The 21525-nt window shown below is 44.0% G+C and overlaps 1 protein-coding gene across 2 annotated transcripts in view; it reads right to left on the bottom strand.

The window, feature by feature from the left end:
• rt (Protein O-mannosyltransferase rt) overlaps positions 1 to 21525 on the bottom strand; it is a 157951-nt gene that overhangs the window by 126306 nt on the left and 10120 nt on the right. For both annotated transcript variants that reach the window (XM_037414190.2, XM_075878896.1), the window contains exons 4-7: positions 8422 to 8472; positions 7061 to 7310; positions 2970 to 3035; positions 2780 to 2873 (exon numbers count right to left, since the gene is read on the bottom strand). In XM_037414190.2, the coding sequence (XP_037270087.2) occupies positions 2780 to 2873; positions 2970 to 3035; positions 7061 to 7310; positions 8422 to 8472 (461 nt within the window). The remainder of the gene's footprint in view (positions 1 to 2779; positions 2874 to 2969; positions 3036 to 7060; positions 7311 to 8421; positions 8473 to 21525) is intronic.

The raw sequence follows: 21525 nt of genomic DNA, 5'->3' as shown, positions 1-21525 counted from the left end.
TAAGCATGCGCAGGGTTACCCTTCAGGGGGAGGGGCAAAGTTTTGTTGCAGCACCTGCATCCTTATCATGCCAATCTATGGGGCTGGCTTTGTAACCCCCTGGGCACGCCTATGGCAAAGTACCAACTTGAGTTTCTTAATGTGCGCCACTGCCACTAAACAAGGAATAAATATAGAGCCACAGCAAATATTACCTAAAGAACCCACTACGAAGTCATTAATTTTTTTCTACCAATGTTCAGAAATGATTGGCATTCTTGCACAACTGTCCAATGGTACATGGTGGCAACAGCGAAGGGCATTTCAAAACTACTGCGGGGTCCGGAATACGCAGCCAACGCAGCAACTGGCATAGTGACAAAACGCACATAATTGGCTGTCCACGATAAATGCGAACCGCACCTACTACTCGGCAAAAACTGAGTTTTTTCCTTTAAATTTTTCTTCTTTTTTTAAGAAGCGGTACGGTTTCAGGGAGCCAATCACTTACTTGGTGTACACAACGTGTTGAGCCGCTTGCGCCCACTCCGCATTAGACGTGCACAGATGCAGCAAGCCTGTTGTGTTACCACGACGATGTGAGCTTTCTGCAAGCGATGCTCTAGCGGTCCTGGCAGCAGACAAAGGCCTGTTTGGGCTATCGCCTCATGAAAACGTGCGCTATGCTTGATGACTCTCTGCCCACAATTCACAATGCTCAATTCCGCAACAATAAGCTGCTTTTGTTTCTGCAATGCGGTGCATGCTGCACACGATCCGCGCGAAAATTGAGGCAGTAGCAATCGGCGCCTCAGCACTACTGGTAGTCGCCAGTTATTAAAAGGGTGCAGTAGGCTTTAGGCGGCGCTGCTCCACACATGTAGGCTTTTTGTTGGCAATAAGTCATACTAACACACTTTTCGGTAGTCGCCATATCGCTTTCGTTCTTTGACAATGGTTATCAAAAAATACCGCTGCAATTGCGTGGAAGTTGGAATAACTGATCGGCCGATTTCGTGCTTTTGCAGCAGCGTAAGTGTATACAAATGCAGTAGCACACATGTAAAAGATGGCAATCATCACATGATATCCACTTATGATGCATGCTGTCAACATTACTTTCAGTTCTAAAACCACATTGTGGCACACCAATGGTGCAAATTAGACAAAAAATACCATTTTGAAGCAGTATGGGGCAGCAATTTTCAGTTGGGGCAATTGACGCTGGTTTCCCACCACTGCCTGTAAAAGTGGTCTCACTGCAGTGCAGAGGTGCAAAGCCGTGAAAGCACCTATTCAACTGTATATTACTTCCTATATAACGCCCTGTAAAAGTTTTTCACTGCAGCAAAGGGGTGCTAAGTCATGAAAACACATATCCAAGAAAAATCCACACTGCCACGAAGCCAACTTCAAAAATTTAATGAACATAATTATTGCCCTCACATCAATTCATCATTCTTTAAGTTTAGAAGCTTGTTATACCAGAAGTGTGGCAGCTTGGGCTAGTTGGTATGGCATGACGATAGTTGTAGCGCGAGAACAAAACGACGATGCAGAGACAAGAAGGACACATGTCGTCGTTTTGTTCTCGCGCTATAACTACCGTCTTGTTATACCAGCTTATATACTCCAAGTGTAGTCAACTTTAAAACGTAAAATATTTTACAAGTTATCACTTACACTGTACCGAAAGTACAATGCTACTATTGAAAATTGTTTCCATTTTCTTAGAACCGAAAAGAATGGCATTTTAACAGGCCTTGTTTAGATTAAAAAATAATAATGTGCAGGTTAGTAAGGTGATGTCAAATATGCCCATTTCTTTTTAAAATATGTGATATATACCATTTGAATTTGATTTGAAATTATTTGATTAATACTATGCCCAAAAGCTAACAAAAGCTCGTTGAAGTAAATTAAACAAAATATATATTTCTAATTCAAAGTTTGTATGTTGGATCTACTTTAATGTTTTCATCCCATCAAACTATGTTTAGAACCACTACAAAAAGAAGCCTGAAGGTCATATTCTTGGCCCAAAAGGCTTTTTTCCAATGCAAGCAAGTTTAACTTTTATAGAGAATATAAACTAGTCAAGGGGAAACCCTACTTCAGGTAGGTATTTCTTTGTAATCGTAGATTTAAGAGAAACTTCTAAAATTTATTTATTTTTATGTGCTGATTCTAAATATAGAATTTTTTTTCTTCTAGTACAACTTGTTGTTTTTATAGCATTAAATTTTTCACCTTTATTCACATTTTATTTATGCACTGTGAGAATTATTAGAAAAGCTAGCATATCACAACAATATGGAATGAATGACTACCATACACAGCCAAACAAAAATGGGTGTTCTAGTCCCATTTTGAAAAGTTATAGTATGTTGGACATCCCAGCTTGATGCCAGCTTCACCTAGCTTTACATTCATCACTCTTGCAAATGTTCAGTTTACCATTCAAATAGGTTTAGAACTTCCATTCTTGTTTTATTGCATACAATACTCATTCCAGGTTAATGTGATACACTGATTTGCTTTCTTATGCTGATAGTCAAGTAAACCTTCCAGCTAACAATACAGAAACTATAAATACTTTCATAACTGCACGTTGTACTAGAATAATTGCATGTTTGAAATTAGGCCATAAAATTACATTAGCTGTAGAAGTTTCACAACAATATGCATAACAAAACAGTTTCTGAATCAAAGTCTCCTCTTTAAAAGACCACAGAGCTTCAATTCTAAGAATGATGCATGCGCAATAGTAATCTGAAAAGTAAGTGACATTCCCACTCACATCTGAGAAAGAACCATTTCCAAGCATTTTCCAAAAATCTCTCGTCATTATGTAGACTGCCAAAAGCATAGAAAAAATGCCGATGTACTTGACGCTGAAAAAGAATAGTGAAAGAAAAATGTTACTAGCCTTTCAAGAGAAATAATGTTTTCCTAATAACAAAAACATGAAATTGTGCAAGGGCTCCTACCACATAGAACATGTGAGAAATGAGACAGACAGGATCAACCACAACCACCAGGAGAATGTGAATGACCTGCAATAAAAAAACATGGCAATAAGACCAACACTACCAGAATTTGTTGACACTTAGTAAGTTATAAAGCAAGAAGTATACACAGAAATAAACTTATAATTATCATTTGTCATAGAGGCATGCATGAACATTTGGATTCACATCATCTGGATTCCATGAATCTTCAATGTTATCTTTTAATTATTATAGTCTCAATTCAGTCTGGTGTATGCCTGCTCGTGAAAATATTGCTTAAGGCTTGAGAAAGAGCTTCCTAGATGCCAGATGAACAAAACTTTATTTAAAAAAAGATTTTGTTGCCTCTAAAACCCCACAACATCGTGTTGTCGGTCCTCTATTCCAAGGCACCGCTAGTCTTTGCCATCTTCTCTGCCCTCTGCACCAGCCTGAGCCAGTCACGAGGACAGATCAGCAATTTGCATGAGGTACCACCAACACCACAAGTCGTGTATATGGCATTACACTCAGGGAAGAGAAAAAGTTAGAGCCAAACACATGAGAAAAACAATGAACTACTTGAACATTGCGAAATTCACAGATGCTTCACCATGCTAGACCAATGCAATGAGTATCGTGGCAGTTAACATAAATAGAAAACAGGGTTCATGCTCATTTACATCACAGAAATTAAAGGGTTTCCAAGGACTTTCAAGGCTACGTCTGCAAATTGTCAAGGACCCCACTGTCTCTTAGAAATGCAATTAACACAAGTTCAGGAAAGAATAAAGGCTTGAAATAACTAGAATTTATCGAAATTCATCCAGATGGCTGTACCAAAACTGAACACCACAGGTGCAGCTGGTTCTTGCAATTACGGCGAGTTCGCGGACCTTCGAAATGGCAACCCCACTGCTAGCGCTCCTCGCGAATGACATCAAGCCTTACTATTTGACATAACAATACAATTTGTTGGTATCGCATTCATTGCTAAGAGCTTAAGTGAAAATAACAAATTGTATCTTTTGGACCCGATATCACGTGATTCAGAAGAACCCTGGCTATGTGGACAATGATCACTCCAGTTGCCAAAGCGGTTCATCACGAAGCAAAGATTAGTAGCACAGAAAGTTTACGAGCAGTCTCATTATTCCTCGAGATAGCGCGCCAGCGACTGCACCCTTAAAGCAACACAGCCTCCCCTCCCCCCTTTCCATTCAAAACAAAGCAATTAATGTGATGCAGTGGTGTGTAACAAGACGTAGCCGCTTCACTGTGGGCCTTCGGACACCAGAGCTATAACAGCTAGAGCCGCCAGCGATGGCCTCACTACTAAAAGTTGCACATATTAAAATCTAATTGCGGCTGCTCCGACCAGGAGGCATGGTTTTATTAATAAGATGACATTAAGGAAAAAAAAACACGTGAAAATTTTGAATTCGCACCCTTGCAATCTCGAGTTCTGAAGGACAGGGTCTTTTTTTTCTTTTTTACAGCAACAGCCATTACAAACGCAGATGTGCTTGTGGAAGGAATTACGAAAAAGCTCTTCTGTATCGATGGATAAAAAATATCAGAGGAAAAGTGCCAACGCGATCCCACTGTTTCCATGCTCTTCTGTAGACGCGAAACACAGAAAATTAGAACGCGATGTCCAGAGGTAGACTTGACAGACATTCTGGCGGCACCCGTGCAGTTATTAGAAAAAATTGCTTTCATTACGTGCCACACAACTCTTCAAACAAGCTATCAGAAGCGTTACCGAAAGAGACGACGTCCGCCGATGAATCGCCGCTACAGTTTCACGCTATCGATTGTACTAGACATCATGAGCTTCTGCAGAGAGGCCGTTTTGCCGTTAAGCCGATTCGCACGACAGAAGTTGCGTCAGCACCGAACATAGCATCGTGGATTACTTAAGACGCACACGTGACTGCTGTTTATTCAGCGGAATAATTCTAGGTTCATGATTGCGACTTTGGTGGCCCCGAGAACAAGGTGCACATGTTTTGACGTGCCGGCGTGGCTTTTGCCGGTGATAGACGCTTCAAAATCTGACTTTGGCGCAATTTCCTTTAATATTATCAGGATGGTGCAGTAAATCTGATTTGGCGCACTTTTGCGCAGGAGTGGAATCACTGTATTGAGAACCTTTCAAGAGCACCTGAACAGAAGACACAAGTACCTGGTTGGTTGTGGATAAGACGTAAATTCAAACCCATGGTTTAAAAATTTTTGGAATGGAGGTGAAATATATATGCTAGAGACCTGTGTACTGTGTGATTACTGTGCATGTTAAAGAACATCTTCTGGCCGAAAAAAATTTCCTAACCCTTCCCCTACAGCCTCCCTCTTAATAATATCATGATTTTAGGATGTTAAACCCGAGATATTATGAAAGATTTCCAGCTTGCCAAAGGCATAGCTTAATCTCAGCGTGAAGCCCAGTTGCAGTATGGCACTCATTTTTAATGTCCTGGACTATGCTTTTCATGCTGATATAGTAGAATACCACATTAGAGCTACGAAAAACTATATTTTTGTAGGCACTTTGCGACAGATTCACTTGCATTTAGAATGAAAAAAAATTGACATGGAGGCTTTACAGAACTTTTGACTTTACAGACTTTTTACATGCCGTGCCCTCATGTGAGGCCTTATTTGGCTGTGTCACAACACCTACTAATTAATGGCAGTGAATATTTATTTCCCTGTTTATTGAAGCCATGTCAGCAGAAGGTTGAGCTTAAATAGCCGTTTTTTTCAGCCACCCAGTGAGAGCTTAGACGACACAAAACTTTGCTTATAGCTGTATAGGCATGCACCTTTTGCCCATTATGTTTACATCGCTATCTTATTGCGGGTAAGCTTACTAGCTGAAGGAAATGAATGTAGCAGCCTGCTAGAGTTTTTAGCGGCTTGGCAGTTTTTTCATTTCTGTGATGCGCTATACCCATTGAAGTACTGATCGCTGTTACCTTCAAGATTCCAGTCCTTAGAGTGGCAGATTTGTAGGGCTATTAAAATAGTGTGCCTGTTGTAGTCATCGATTGCACGAGCAAACTATGTTCCCAAACATGAGTTTGTGCACTTGAAGAAAATTCCTGTTTAAAGAATGCTCCTACGATGGTAGTTGCTTCCCAGTGCCTCATTTTCTATCAAGTATGATTAAATAGGGACTGGTTTTTCAATTGCTCACAGCTTCGAACGAAATGCATTCACATGTGCTGCAAGTGAGAGAGTGATCACTGTAAAGAGAGCGATTACTGATCACGAACCCAATCCCTGGTGCAGAAATAAGACTCGCAGTGGCTACCTACTGATCCACAACTGTACCCGAATCATGCAAAAGTTACTAAAAATAGATACTTGAATTTTGTGGCTTTTTTGCACACTCCGTTGCCCCAACATAAGCACAATGTTCAGTATCACATATGGTACATTTATTAACAAGTAACCAAGCTTTGCTAAGGTTAGTTTTAGCGTGCCCAGTGATGTTCCATACTACGCCGAAGAATTCCCATTCAGAGATATCAAAATTTTCTATTTCAGCAATTTTCCCCTGCAAACATTGATGAAATTCCCAGCATATTTCTCTGCACAATAGTACTGATTTCTGCCCCCATCCATGCACACACATACTATAGTTACACGTGTCTAACATACTAGCGACTTCTCAAATCATGACTAGCCCCTCCACTGACGCACAGCAAAAGCATGAATTTATTATTTCATATACTGTTAGTACACTGCAAATTGAGCACTCCAAGTCTAACCCCAAAAGTGAACTATAAATCCCTCCGCGTAAATATCAGAAACAAATCTCAAAGGCTATGCTTGCGTGGTGCATGCGCCAGAACCAATTACAGCAGATTAAGGTGCACTGTGACTACTAAATATCGGTCGCCTTAGAAGAATTTAACCATTCCTCAAATTCCATGCAACATTCCCTTTTTTCCTTTGGCTCAAAATGAAAAGCAAAAATTTCCTGAAAAAGGGAAAATTTCCTGCACGGAACACCACTGAGCGTGCCACCAACATGAGCAAACATTTGTGAGCCGCCCGACGATGTAGCAAACGTAACTGACCTCCGACTCCGGAACTTGAGCAATGCGAGCAGGCCCAGAGCTGAGAAGCACATCAGGATAGCTTCCATGAGGATAAACCGCGATTGGGTGAGAAGGGAGTTCTCAAAAAGTACAAGTAGGGCAGCCAAGGCCGCTGACGATTGGCCCAAGCCAAGTGACAGTGCAAGGTGGTAAGTGACAGGCACCAACAGTGAGCCAAAAAATGCAGGCACGAATCGCAGAGCCCACAATGGGACTGATTCACTGTAACCTATAAAGAAATAAGTAAAAAGGGTCATCTAAGTCGCACTTGATGCAGCAAGTGCTCGGCCTATCAAGCTATCAGCTGAATTCACAAAATATTGCAAGTATCAAGTTGCTTTTTCAGTGAAAATGATTACACAAACTAATGTATGTGCAAACATTCAAAAAAAAAAAAAGAAGAGATTTTCGCTTCACAAAAAGTTGATATTCAACGAGAAAAGCTGCTAATTTTTTTTGCATTTATACATTTACTTTTAGCAAGATGTATTACTTCAATGTGGAGAAAACCTTGCTGCAGCTTACCCCCTGCATAAGAAACTCTTGTTAGATAATCTAAATAGTACTCCAACATTTTCCCAGATGAAGCAATTTTCAAACTTTCACGCTAAATGTCATAGCTGTAATTCAGAATTACAAACACATAATAAATAATAACCATCTATACGCTGACAAATCATGACTAACTAAAGCACAGTGAAAGAGCCAGAGAATCACAAAATGACTTCATAAATAGTTTTAGTTCCCTGCATGAAACTAACAGAGTCCACATCATTATTCAATTAAGTTCCTGATATAAAGTTTTAATCATTGCTTCACCATGGACAATCCTTCGAAATAAGCTACAAAGCAAAGTGAACTTTACAAGTATATACTTCAAATTTATATTGCACAAAAGGAAAAAATATTCTGGCAATGTTTTCCGCCGCTCATAGTTTCTAACCTTTGGAAACACATCGAATAAGCATAAGTGAAACTGTTTCATCTTGGCACAAGCATGTAAAAGAAATTCAGAAAAGTAAGTTTTAACAATGAGTGGTCTGATTTGCTGTAGTAAATAACATGTTGGTGTTCCTTTTATTTACCTTAAAATGACATGTATACCAATGTGGAACTATTCCCACGAGCACATTAATAACTTGTACTTACATGGTTAGCCTCCATAGCTTTCCCCTCTAGTGTTACAGAAAGTTCGCTTCAAGTATTGAAAATATGCTCGGTACATTGACGATAAAACATTTTATTCACTAATTCATGAACTGGTACGTTGCCATAAGTAACATTAAAAGGGTGTAACAAAGACAACACCAACAAAATACAAAGAAGGGTAGGTTACTTACTGCCACCTATCCTGTCAAATTCAGTGTCACCATCAAAGCCTGCCACATATCCTGAAATCAAAAAGCATGACAACTGTTGCCAGAAACAAAATAGAACTAAAGGTGATTAAAAGACAACTGCTTGAAGTTACATGAAAAGTAGCTGCCTCAGAGTACTACAACAAAGTGTGCACGAATCCTCAATGTTCATGCAGACAAATACAACTGTGATCCAAGCAAAAGCAACATGAAGACCACATGAAGCAATACATGCAATGAAAATTTCGCCAAGCAATAGAAGAATAAACATGTGAAGGGGGCATGTCCTTAAACTAGAAGGCATCAACAACAACAATCTCTTTGGGCTGTAATTGGCAGGTACATATACTTTGTGCTCTGTTCTGACGGTGATAACAGTTCTTTATAATTATCGCTTTGACACTTGACTGCACACAATCGGTGAGAAATATAAGAAGAATCAGTGTGCTCAGTTATGTGTATGCAAGAACCATATACAGTAGACTTGTGATAATTCAAACTTTGATAATATATACTCTCGGTTAATTCAAATTCTTTCAATGTATTTAAAAGCCTCTTAATTTCATTGTGTGCACGAATCCTCCATCCTTCTGTTAATTCATACTTTTTGCAGTTCCACACCAGAAAATATATGTTCGTTTCCCACTACTATTTAAAAATTTGTGTGCTTTATAATCCTAACAGTCTAAAAATGAAAAATAAGCACCTCAAGAGCTCAAGAAAAAAGGCTTTGCTAGTATAGAAATGTTTGAAACAAAGCACATGCATGGTAAACCATGATGCTTCTCAACTGGTATAGAGAGCTTTGTGCTGAAGGGACATATAGCAAAGAAGCAATTGCCAATTCATGATTTCTTTAAAAGGTCTGATCAGCAGTGAATAGCCAATAAACTTGCCGACTTTACACCTGTGCTTTTTGTTCAGTGTGTGCAGTTAAGGTTTAAAAAATCTAAAACTTTTTTAATGCGATAAAATCAATACCTAGCCATAATGTCGTCATATATCTGAAAACTTTTGATGATTTGAACCTCTTGATAATTCAAACAAAACTCCGAGGTCCCTTCGAATTTGAATTAACGAGAGTCCACTGTATAGGAAACAGACAGAAAAGCCAAGAAAACATTCAGTAGGACTGACAGTTGGGCGTGTGGGTGTGAGTTCATAGTTAAGAACGGCACAAAAAACACAAGACACAAAACGATGAGAACACGAGGACGGACGCTAAACTCACAACTTATCATTATTTACGTCTACTCCCACATACATACAAGCATGTGGTCACAAAAATCAGGTTATACAACACGCAAGGATTTGTCATGCTTTCCTATTTAAATAAGATAGTCCTTTTTGTTGCAGTGCGATAGATGAAACGCCGATACATGAGTTAGTGTTAGAAATGTGCAAATCCTTTATTATCTCCCGAGTTGTCTGATCATTACTTCTGGCGACAATGCTAGTTTTTTCATATTGAGGAACGCACCCGCACTTCCTGCAATGCGCACCTATACGTGAAAGGGCGTCGGTGTGACGATTGGCCTGGTGTTCCCTCAATCTTAGATTGATGCCCCTACCGGTTTGTCCTATGTATGCAGCGTCACAAGATAAAGGAAACACGTACACAACCCTCATGGTGTAGTCAACAGCTTTATAATGGTGGTTGACGCCGCCAAAGCGGCCCGCCACGTTTTTCAATCCATGCGACATCTTATGCAGATACGGTGCTACAGCTATTTTCATTTTCCAGGTTTTTGTTTTTCTTATCTCCGTTCCCTTCATAATTTATTGATTTGATTGACTTCTCACTGACTCTGGTTACTACATGTTTTGGGATGTCAGCCTGCACCAACCAACCTACTTGTTTAAAGCCTATGATAGCATGTCTTACGGAGAGCCGCCCTCAAGCGAGATGTGGCTATTCGATTTTTCACTATTTTATAGTGGATTGATGAGCTTGTGCTGCAGTGGACCAATAACCGTAGAGCTAAAATGCTACGCTAAAATTTTCAAGAAAGATGCCATGGAAATGCGGCGATTCTTCTTAACAATGAATCAAGAAAACATGCAAGAAATTGAATGTGCATTTTAAATAAAATTTAAAAATAATAATGAAAAGAGCAATGAAAGAAGACAAATTTGTCATTGGTGAGAGCCACAAGGCCTGCGATGCACCATCATACCCTCGTACACATTATTTATGGAGCTATACAAAACCTATTCCTGAGAATGCTGCCTAGTGCAACTCCACATGGGGGGCATGGCAATCCTTTCAAACACACATACCTGGGCAATAAGCCAGAGTGTGGATCTTTGTTGTTCAGTGAGCTAAAAGAATCAAGCATAATAAGGCGTTTGCTGCAGCTGAATTTGTAGTGTGTTGCATATAGCACACAAAGGCATGCAATTTTGCTCCCACCAGCAACATGTAAGCATTCCTTCCAGTTCCATTTATTTCCTTCACTATTCTTTAGCTTTCAAGTTTACCTCCCGTATGCTTTACTGTCCGTTTGCTTCATATGATTGATAGTATTCTACAAATTCTGAAACATGATTGTGAGTAAACATTCGGCCCATTTTATATTTGTACACTACTGTTTCTGATGCTTAGCTTAGAAACGACCCTCAATCTGATATTGAACAGTAGAATGATAAGTTGCTTGATTACCATGTAGACCGCAAGCTTCAAAAGAAGTATTTTCTACCAACAATGTCTGTGGTTTAAAAGAAAAAGAGGGTGGGGAGATAGGCAACTGCTCATCCTCAATGTATGTGTTGCAGCAGAAGTTTTTAGTATTCGCCAGCTGGCACATGATAAAAAATGTTGACAGCTAAGTTAAGATTTTTTGGTAAACCACAATGATAACATAATTTGTCCCCTTCTATATGTATGTGTGTGTGTATATATATATATATATATATATATCGTAAGAATTCCCATGCCCTTTGCCGCAGTTTTCGGTGCACGTCACATCCCCTAGTCAAATTGGCTAGACGGAGGATGCCTGGTCAATATCAGCCATTTCTTCCCTACCTTCATCCACCCGTCCGTCAGTACTTACTACTCACCAGCGAGCCGATTCTTATTGCACCGACATCATCGGTCGGCTTACCGGCGCTTCATCTACCCCTAATGCCAGGCTCGACAACTATGACCGTGTAGGTGTCTACAACAACTGGAACGAGGCATCGAAATTAGCACGCGTCCAGTTTCACGTCTCTCAGGTTGCCAAGACGTGGTTCCTGAATCATGAGAGCGACTTCCGCGATTGGTCTTCCTTCAAAGACCAGCTCCGATGCATTTTCGGCACACCGACCGTCCGTTCAGAAGTTGCTCGCAAGAAACTGGCAGAACGCGTTCAACATTGCGGTGAGTCCTACACTTTCTATATTGAGGTTGTGCTTGCACTTTACCGCCGTATCGACGACACCATGCCAGAAGGTGATCGTGTCCGGCACCTTCTGAAGGGTATCGGACCTACCGCTTTCAACGCTCTCGTCGCGCACAACCCTTCGACTGTTCCCGACGTCGTCTCTGTATGCCAGCGGCTTGATACCTTGCAGTCAATCGACCTGCAACCCGACTTCTCTGAGAACCTCCTGGCAAACAGTATGGAGCTCTAATCCATCATTCGAGCCATAATTCGTGAGGAATTGCAAGCCTACAGTTTACCTCCTTCTAACAACGTTCCCGCTCAACCCGTCTCTAGCGATCTGCGTGGCATTATTAGGGAAGAAATGTCAGCGTTTCAAAGCACCCACCATGCTCCACCATGCCCCCAACCCGCTTCCTATGCACAGATCGCTTCAATGCAACCCTTGCCGTCTCAAGTACCACCACCTGTGCCTGATCATGAACATCTCGCACCTCTAGTCGCCCGTCCACCGAACCCAACCTACCATTCTTCCTGGCGGGCCCCACGGCGTATTTGCTACTATTGTGGAATTCGAGGACACATTTCCCAGGTCTGTCGACGTTGGCAGCAAGATGAACGTCGTGGTTATGCCGCTTTTGAACGAGACGACACATGTGCTCGAGGTTACTACTGTTATGCCGAAAGTCGTTCCAACCACCGATCACCGTCTCCTGTGCGCATTTCCAGCACGACCAACAATACACGTGCATCCCGACCACACTCCTATTCGCCACTCCGACGCTCTGTTTCACCACTTCGGCCTGTCTCTCAACTGGCTGCCCAGCAATCGGAAAACTAAACAGTGCAGTTTTTGGAGGGAAAACTGCATCGCGGCGAAATGACCCAAGTCCTCCTGAACGACCGTCGTACCACGCGCACTACGCACTGAAGTTCTGTGCGCATCCCACGACAACCCGACGTCAGGACACTTGGGTTACTACAAAACATACGAGCGCATCCGCAGTCGATTCTTCTGGCCAGGTCTTTCCACGACGGTAGCTAAATATATTGCCTCGTGCGCACTTTGCCAACACCGCAAGCGGCCCACTACTGCTCCAGTAGAGACCCTACAACCACTTCCTTGTCCATCAGAGCCGTTCTCTGTTGTCAGAATTGACCTCTTCGGGCCCCTCCCAACTACATCAGACGGCAAGAGATGGATTGTCACCGCCGTTGATCACTTGACCCGGTACGCTGAGACGGCCTCGATCACTTCAGGAACTGCTTCGGAAGTAGCAACTTTCTTCTTGAATGCTATTTACTTACGTCACGGAGCCCCTCGTGTTCTTTTGAGCGACCGGGGCAAGGCATTTCTTTCAATCACGCTCAGTGAAGTTCTTCAAGCATCAAAAACAGTTCATAAAACAACATCTAGCTATCACCCGCAAACCAATGGCTTCACGGAAAGATTTCATCGCACGTTGTATGACATGCTGTCCATGTATATCCGACCGGACCATCGCAATTGGGACGCCATACTTCCTTTTGTCATGTATGCATATAATACGTCAGTTCAACGAACCACAGGCTATTCTCCATTTTTCCTAGTATACGGACGCCAACCAACATCACCACTCGACGTTTCCTTCTTTTCTGGCCCCGTCAACTCTTCAGCATTCGTTTGCGACCAGTTTCTGTCTCGTGTTGCTCGATGCCGTCAACTTGCCCGTGTAAACACCGAAGCTAGCCAAGAAGATCGCAAACATCGTTACGATGCCACTCACCGCGTCGTTCTCTACCGCCCTGGCGACGATGTACTTCTGTGGACTCCTGCGCAAACGCCTGACTTATACGAGAAGCTTGAGTCACGCTATCTTGGCCCCTACAAAGTTGTCAAACAGACCTCACCGGTGAACTACCTTGTCACACCTGTTCATGTCCCCACTGACCAACGCTGCCGTGGGACAGAGATTGTGCACGTTTCGCGTCTCAAGCCCTATCGTATGCGTTCCACAGCGTAATTCGCGGCCAGGCTGGCCGCTTCCGTCGACGGGAGAAATTAGTGTAAGAATTCATTGGACGTCATCTTCCTCATCTGTCAATGCAATGACCATCATCAGTTTTCAGCCCGTTCCTCTTCTTCATCGGCGCCATCTTGCTGTTGCTTGAATAAAGCATCAGCTGAACCATTGTATTTCAAGATATATATATATATATACACACACACATAATTCGATTGATCGATATGTGGGGTTTAACGTCCCAAAACCACCATATGATTATGAGAGACGCCGTAGTGGAGGGGCTCCGGAAATTTTGACCACCTGGGGTTCTTTAACGTGCACCCAAATCTGAGCACACGGGCCTACAACATTTCCGTCTCTATCCGAAATGTAGCCGCCACAGCTGGGATTCGATCCTGCGACCTGTGGGTCAGCAGCTGAGTACCTTAGCCATTAGAACACTGCGGCGGGGCATACATATTTAAAAAAGAAGTCACTGATATACGTATATATATACACACATTAGGGAAAGAAGTGTATACTTAAGAGCATATTTTTCTGTGTTCTGGCACAATATTACTGAGATCTAACAGACAATAATGCCAAGGAAAGTATAAGGGAAGTTAATATACCAAATTGTAAAGTAAATATGAAAAAAGAAAAGTGGGCGAAAAGATAACTTGCCGTGGACAGGAACCAAACCTGCGTTCTATGCTCTAATAACGCGTTCGATGCTCTACTAACTGAGCTACCACGGCGGCTACCGCCCCAGCCTCCTTATTGGGTATATATGTGAATTAAACATGGGAGTGTCAGTCAGCACCACCATTAGCCATGGCAGCGAGTGTGGCACACTCTTAATGAGCCAGTTTGGCATCATGTAGCACGTGGACTTAATACGAGCTGGCAGCGGACCAATAGTCTCTCGTATACAACCTAAAGGCACCAAGTGTACCAGTATGAGAACCTGGTTAATAAACTAGGGAAAGAAGTGTATACTTAAGGGCTTGTTTTTTCGGGTTTTGATACAATATTAATGAGTCCTAGCAGACAAAAATGCCAAGAGAAGTATAGGGGAAGTTACTAGACAAAATAGTAATGTAAATATGAAGAAAGAAAAGTGGGTGAAAAAATAAGTTGCCATGGGCAGGAACCAAACCTGCAACCTTCGAGAATAGTACGTTCAATGCTCTCTATCTACCTATCTATCTATATATCTGAAGGGCAGAAGATACCACTCTCAGGCAGGAAGACGACAAAGTGCGTAGTTGGTGTATCGCGACGCTTGCGCCTGCTTGGCTATTGCTCCCCGACCTTTTGCAACGAACCGTACGGTCTGGTCTATTAAAGATGTGTGTATATATATATATGTGACGTATGAAGCGATGGTTGGTAGAAGCCGATAAAGAAGAAGTGAGAATGGAATAAACATGACGTATGAGCCAGGATACGTCTGTCACGCATCATAGCGTTACACGAGTCGACGGGATGAAGACCTCCCAGGCACTTCATTAGTGTCTCATCATCGACGCAGTTCTCCACAAGATGCTCTGACCATATATCGACTACGAAATCATCTCCTGGCCGCACACAGCGACCATCACCATGACAGAACCATCGGCTGACCCTGACATCCCCAAGTACACCGGATCAGCAGACGACGGACCCGTAAAGAACTGGTTCAACCTATTCGAGCTCCACGTTGCCGCTGCATCCTGGTCGGAACGGGAGATGATCACCAACTTCAGTGAATACGTCTCCGGTGAGGCATTTAAGTTTTACCTCACCCACATCTTTGAAAATGAAGAGTCATGGCAAAAGATCAAAGAAGAGATGATCACTCGTTTTAACTGCTATGACCAAGACCTACTTATTACGGACCATCTGGAGAAAACCGCACACTATCGTCAATTCCCTAAGCAGTCCTCAAGCATTCGAAAGCCCAACGTGAATCGACAACTGCCACAAGACGAAGTGGCACATGAGTTGACTTGCAGAAGACCATGCGTGTTTTGGGAAAAACCTAACTATCAATGGTGCCTCCCTTCTGCACGAAAGTCGGCATTTCGAAAGTCTCGCCCCAGCATATGACTCGAGGCGTTGCCCACCGACCTGATGCTCTTAATTCTTCTCGCATACGCGGTCCACCACGCAATTTTCTATCAGCGGCTCTTCAAACGCTCCTATCGCTCACCATTTGCATCATAAGAACGCGGCGATCACGGTAGACGACCTGACGCTTCACGAAAATACTCTGTCAAGCCATGCTCCTTCCGCGCAGGCTCATGCATCATTGTCTGGTGCATACACACTCGACAGTCGAAGCAAAACAGAAGGCTCAGACGCATGGAACTTCGCACGCTGCCAGGCTCAAGAGCACCTCGTAGTAAACAGCGTAGAAGACGCTTATGAAGAGCTTTCTGCCAACTGTGAAGCATTATCTTCATTGCCCGAACTGCATGACAACAGCCTACATCCTACGCAGACTGTACACTACATCAAGTTGTCAAAAAAACAGGCCTGATGTTCAAGAAGGGCTCCCACCGCAACACGTTCCACAGCAACATCAGCAACGCCAGCAAAAGCGTGTCCAAGACTATAATGAAGATTCGATTACAACGAGCCGTATCGATGCAAATTCAGTAATCACAGTCAAAGGCAGCCTTCATGCATTCAGGCACCGAGCAGAAGTTTACATTTCCCGTCAGGTGAAGTCAGCCATCTGCTCATGGAAAGACATCCGGGCCGTTTGTCTACGAGGCCCAACCTTCCACTTGGTTTCCCATCCACGCAAATATTGCAAACGCTTAACTTTTCACTGCATAAAAGAATTGAATCCACTATTGATGACCCAAATGCATTTAATACTTCGTGCCGCATGCGTACTTTGCAAACTGACTTGGTATTCAGCTCATCAGTTCCACAAAGACAGTAGCATTCACAATCAGCATCTTGAGAAGAAAAGTCTTCTGCAGGAACGTCTAGTGTTCATCAAGCACAAGATCGAAGCGACGTCGTTACAGTATACAACTTAACTGCCAACACTGAAAACAAAAGCGCAGGTGCGACTTTTGATGACACGAGTACTCTTCCGGCAACCACCAACAATGAGCGGTTTATAAATACAGAAGATTCAATTGCACGAATCCCCCCACATTCTCTTGCGCCAAAAACAGCCGCATTGGTTGGCGTCGTAGAAGCTTGCGGAGAAATTGCTAAGAATCCTGGAACACCATGATCAATGCCACACCCCAAGCAAGTCGACGAAACCAAGAAACTACAGCGTCAACGTACACTTCAACATTGTCAATGACGAAAGAAAACTTTATCGAAACTACTCTTAAGGCCCAAGAAACATTGCGAAAAGGCCCATCGTCGTGGATACATTCTCCACCAGAGATCAAAAATGCGCCTTCGATCAAAACATCTATGACATCGCTAAGAAACAATTTCCCAAAGCCACAAAAGCACCCCTTGTACTCGACAGGAACACAGGCAGCACCCAATCAACCTCGATTAACGAGCACGCAAGCTGCCTGCACGGCCTGTATATCACCCTTGACGAGAAATTCGATGCCTACAATATCGGAACTGTCAATTCTGCAAGATGTTCGAGCCTCGTTCGTTCTTCACAAGAATGCCAGCTGTGATTACCCCTATCTACACGCCCAAAGCATTTTGGTGTTATCCGGGACGCAACCACCAGCCTCGCACATTGGAACTCCTGCGTTAATCGGACTGCTGCACTCTCCCCTGAAGTCTTTGAAAGTTTACGGAACTCCCCTGGAGCAGAGAACCAATTATGAATTTTGACATTTGTGACTTTTTAACCTCTCCTTGTTTACTTTTTCTTCTTCGTAATTCATGCCTTCTTTCAGGGGGAGGGGGAATCGTGTGACGTATGAAGCGATGGTTGGTAGAAGCGGATGAAGTAGTAAGAATGGAATAAACATGGCGTATGAGCCAGGACACGTCTGCCACTCATCATAGCGTCTCACTCCCCCCCCCCATATATATATTAAAATGAGGCGTTTTGGCATAGCACGTCTTCATAGACCAGATGCGGCGCTTGCGCCTGCTCGGCTGTTGCTCCCTGACCTTCTGCAACAAACCCTACGGTCTGCTCCAGACCGTATGGTTCGTTGCAGATGATCGGGAAGCAACAGCCGAGCAGGTGCAAGCGTCGCGATGCACCAACCACGAACTTTGTCGTCTTCCTGCCTGTGAGTGGTACCCTCTGCCCTTCACAACAGCGCTGATCTTGTTCATTACATTTATCTCCCCTCCTGAAAACAAATCACAGCATATCCACGGAGTGAATGATGATGAGTGCGGCGAAGCGTCCGTCAGCCCGTCCGTGCTTCTGTCTGTTCGTTCTTGCTTAGGTCCGTCTACGCGACCATCCGTGCGTCAATTCATGCGTCTGTCCATCCGTTCATGCATCCATCCGCCCGTACGTCCTTGCGTCCATCCATCTACTAGTCTGTCTGTCCATCCATCTGTGCATCCATCTAGTGAACACTCCAAGTACCACCATCTCCCGTATCGCAACCCCTGTGGCACATACCTGCTCTAGAGCGGGTATGTGCGCCCAGTGGCTAGGTATGTACATACATACATACACACATACGTAGGAGCGACCGACCCACCCACGCCATAAGGAGCTTCGCCCCTAAAAAGAGCCATGCTGGCGACTTAGGGACAGGAAAGTACAGTAGGGTCATAGCAAGGTTTGAGCTGGTCTAGGTGCACAATCTCACGTCCGCGGCATCGTTGATCAGGAGACGCCGCAAGCGGCTCAACGATATAATTGACTGGTACGCGGTAAGAGCAATGGTAATTCGAGAGAAGTTTTGATGACTGACCAGGGCTAGTGGAAGGGATCCAGAGCCACACAAGTGAACCAGGGATATAAGATGCTGGAGCCTTCGAGCAGTCGGAATGATGTTTCTGGCGTTGATCAGAAGTGATGCGGAATCGAACAAGCTCGCAACACTCTTCCGCGTACTTAGCTGCTTGCGAAATAGTTGTGGACTCAGTTGCGTCGGGGTGGTACGGAAGAATGGTGCCGAGCATGCAGGAGGGCTTACGTGCATAAAGTAGAAAGTATGGGGACAATCTCGTGGTGGTCCGAGTCTCAGTATTGTGTGCGAACATCACGAAGGTGATGTTCGCACACAATAGTTTGGGACTATTGTGTGTTCGCACACAATAGTCCCAGTTTGAGTGTGCAGAATTGACGTACATTGCCAACATATCGCCCAATGTTCGGTTAAATCATTCTGTCAGGCCATTCGTTTCAGGTTGGTATGCAGTGGTGGTGCGGTGAATGATGCGGCATTCTTTTAGAAGCAATTCGACAGCTCACGTGAGGCGCCATGACGTAGCACGAGATAGCGTAAATGAAGGAACCGACGTCACTCGCCAACGCAGACGGCAGAGGTGAAGTTTCTGTGTAGCGCTTCAAATGATCGATTGTGACGATTATATAGCGGTTCCCAGCAGCAGTGACGGGCAGTGGTCCATAAAGATCAGTGCCCACATGTTCAAAGGGTCTAGCAGGACAAGGTAGAGACTGCAAAGGAGTGGGCGAATGGGGAGGAGTATCTTTGCACCGTTGACAAGCGAGGCAGGAGCAGATGTATCGGCGGACAAAGCAGTACATTCCACCCCAATAGTAACGGTGGTGCAGGCGTGCTTAAGTTTTCAGTACTCCCGCATGTCCACAGTGTGGATCAGCATGAAAGTATGTGCATATATCTGACCGAAGATGTCAGGGAATAACCAACAACTACCTGCGCCTTTTGGAAAGATAATTCCGATGATATAGCAAACCATCTCGAATGCAAAAGTGATGGATTTGCTGCCACAGTTCTCGAAGGATGGGGTGTGATGAAGGACGACATAATAAATCTATAAGAGAAGATACCCAAGGGTCTTTCTGTTGCTCCAGAGGCATGTCAGTGACAGATATTGTGAGGACACAACATGGAACGATATAGACGGGGAGGAATTGCCAGATAGAAAACGTGACCGGGACAAAGCGTCAGCATCAGAATGTTTACGTCCACACCGTTGAACGATTGAGTGTCGTACTCCTGCAGATGTAGTGTCTACTGAGCGAGTCGGCCGGATGGATTTTTTAAAGAGGAAAGATAGCATAATGCGTGGTGATCTGTGACCACGCTAAATGGGCTCCCGTAAAGGTAGGGTCAAAACTTGTCTATGGCCCATATGATGGCTAAGTATTCCTTTTCTGTCATGGACTAGGTTTCAGCTTTAGTGAGCGCACGGCTGGCGCATGAGGCGACGTAGTGAAATCCAGGTTTACGCTGTAAGCACAGCGCTGAGACCAACACCACTAGCGTCCTTGTGCAGTTCGGTCGGGACCAGTGGATCAAAGTGTCGCAATATTAAAGGTGAAGTTAGAAGGCGTCGAAGTGTGGTGAATGCATCGTCGCATGTTGATGACCACCACGCGAGGTCACGGCTGCCACGAAGAAGTTCAGTTAAAGGTGCTATGATGGATACGAAGTTGCGGATAAAACGGCGAAAGTACGAACAAAGGCCTATAAAGCTCCTAACTTCTCTCAAGTCGTCGGTTTAGGGAACTCGACAACCACACGAAGTTTTGTCGGATCAGGAAGGACACCCTCTCTGGAGACTACGTGGCCCAAAATAAGGACCTTTCGAGCACCAAAGCAATAGTTCTTTGAATTTTGCTGTAGACCAGCAGATTTGAGGCAAGTGAGGACTGCTTTGAAGCGTTGAAGATGTGTCAAAGTCATGCGAAAATATTACAATGTCATCCAGGTAGCACAGATATGCCTGCCATTTGAGGCCACGGAGAATGTGATCAGTCATGCGCTCTAACGTGGCAGGCGCACTGCAGAGCCCGAATAGCATGACATTGAATTCATACAAGCCATCAGGAGTAACAAAAGCTGTTTTGAGGCGGTCAGCCTCCGCCATTGGTACCTGCCAGTAACCGGAGCGCAGGTCTAATGACACGAAGAGCTCGGCTCCTTGGAGGCAGTCGAGGGCATCGTCAATGCGAGGTAACGGGAATAAATCCTAGCGTGTTACGTTGTTCAGCTGTTGGTAGTCAACTCAAAAGCGTATGGAGCCGTCTCTTCTTAACAAGAACTACCAGGAACGCCCGCGGGCTGTTAGAGGGCTCAATAACTCCACGCTTAGGCATATCGTCCACTTGCGCGGCGATGATCCGACGCTCAGCTGCTGACACACGATACGCGCGCTGACGTAAAGGGGCGTGGGAGCCGGTGTCAACGTGATGAGTTATGGTTGAAGTACAGCCCAAGGATGGTTGTTGGTAATCGAAGCTGGCACGAAAGCATTCAAGCAAGGTGGCGATATCAGAGCGCTGCTGGGACGTCAGGTGACTGTCAATGCATCGAGAAAGCGCATCGGTGAATGATGATAATGAAGCTGGAATGGGACAATCGATGCCGTTAATATGGAGAGAAGTCCGCTGCTCAGTGATGACACTTGCGGAAAAGAAATCGAGGTCATCAACAGTGCCAAGGCACTCTCCTTTCAGTAGGATGGAAGGGCAGGGAAACAGGTTTGAAATGTAAATTGCACTAGAAGAGTCTTGAATTGAGAGGACGGCGAAAGATAGCAAGAAGCCCTTGCGACGAAGAGCGGTTTCAGCTGGTATAAAAAGAACAGGTGAGTCGGTGAGTCAACAGAGACGTCACAGGAAAGAGGGA

Source organism: Rhipicephalus microplus, chromosome X, assembly GCF_043290135.1.
Source record: "Rhipicephalus microplus isolate Deutch F79 chromosome X, USDA_Rmic, whole genome shotgun sequence".
Classification (NCBI taxonomy): Eukaryota; Metazoa; Arthropoda; class Arachnida; order Ixodida; family Ixodidae; genus Rhipicephalus; species Rhipicephalus microplus.
Note: the sequence above shows the minus strand (reverse complement) of the source record. Positions and strands in the feature narration are given on the sequence as shown.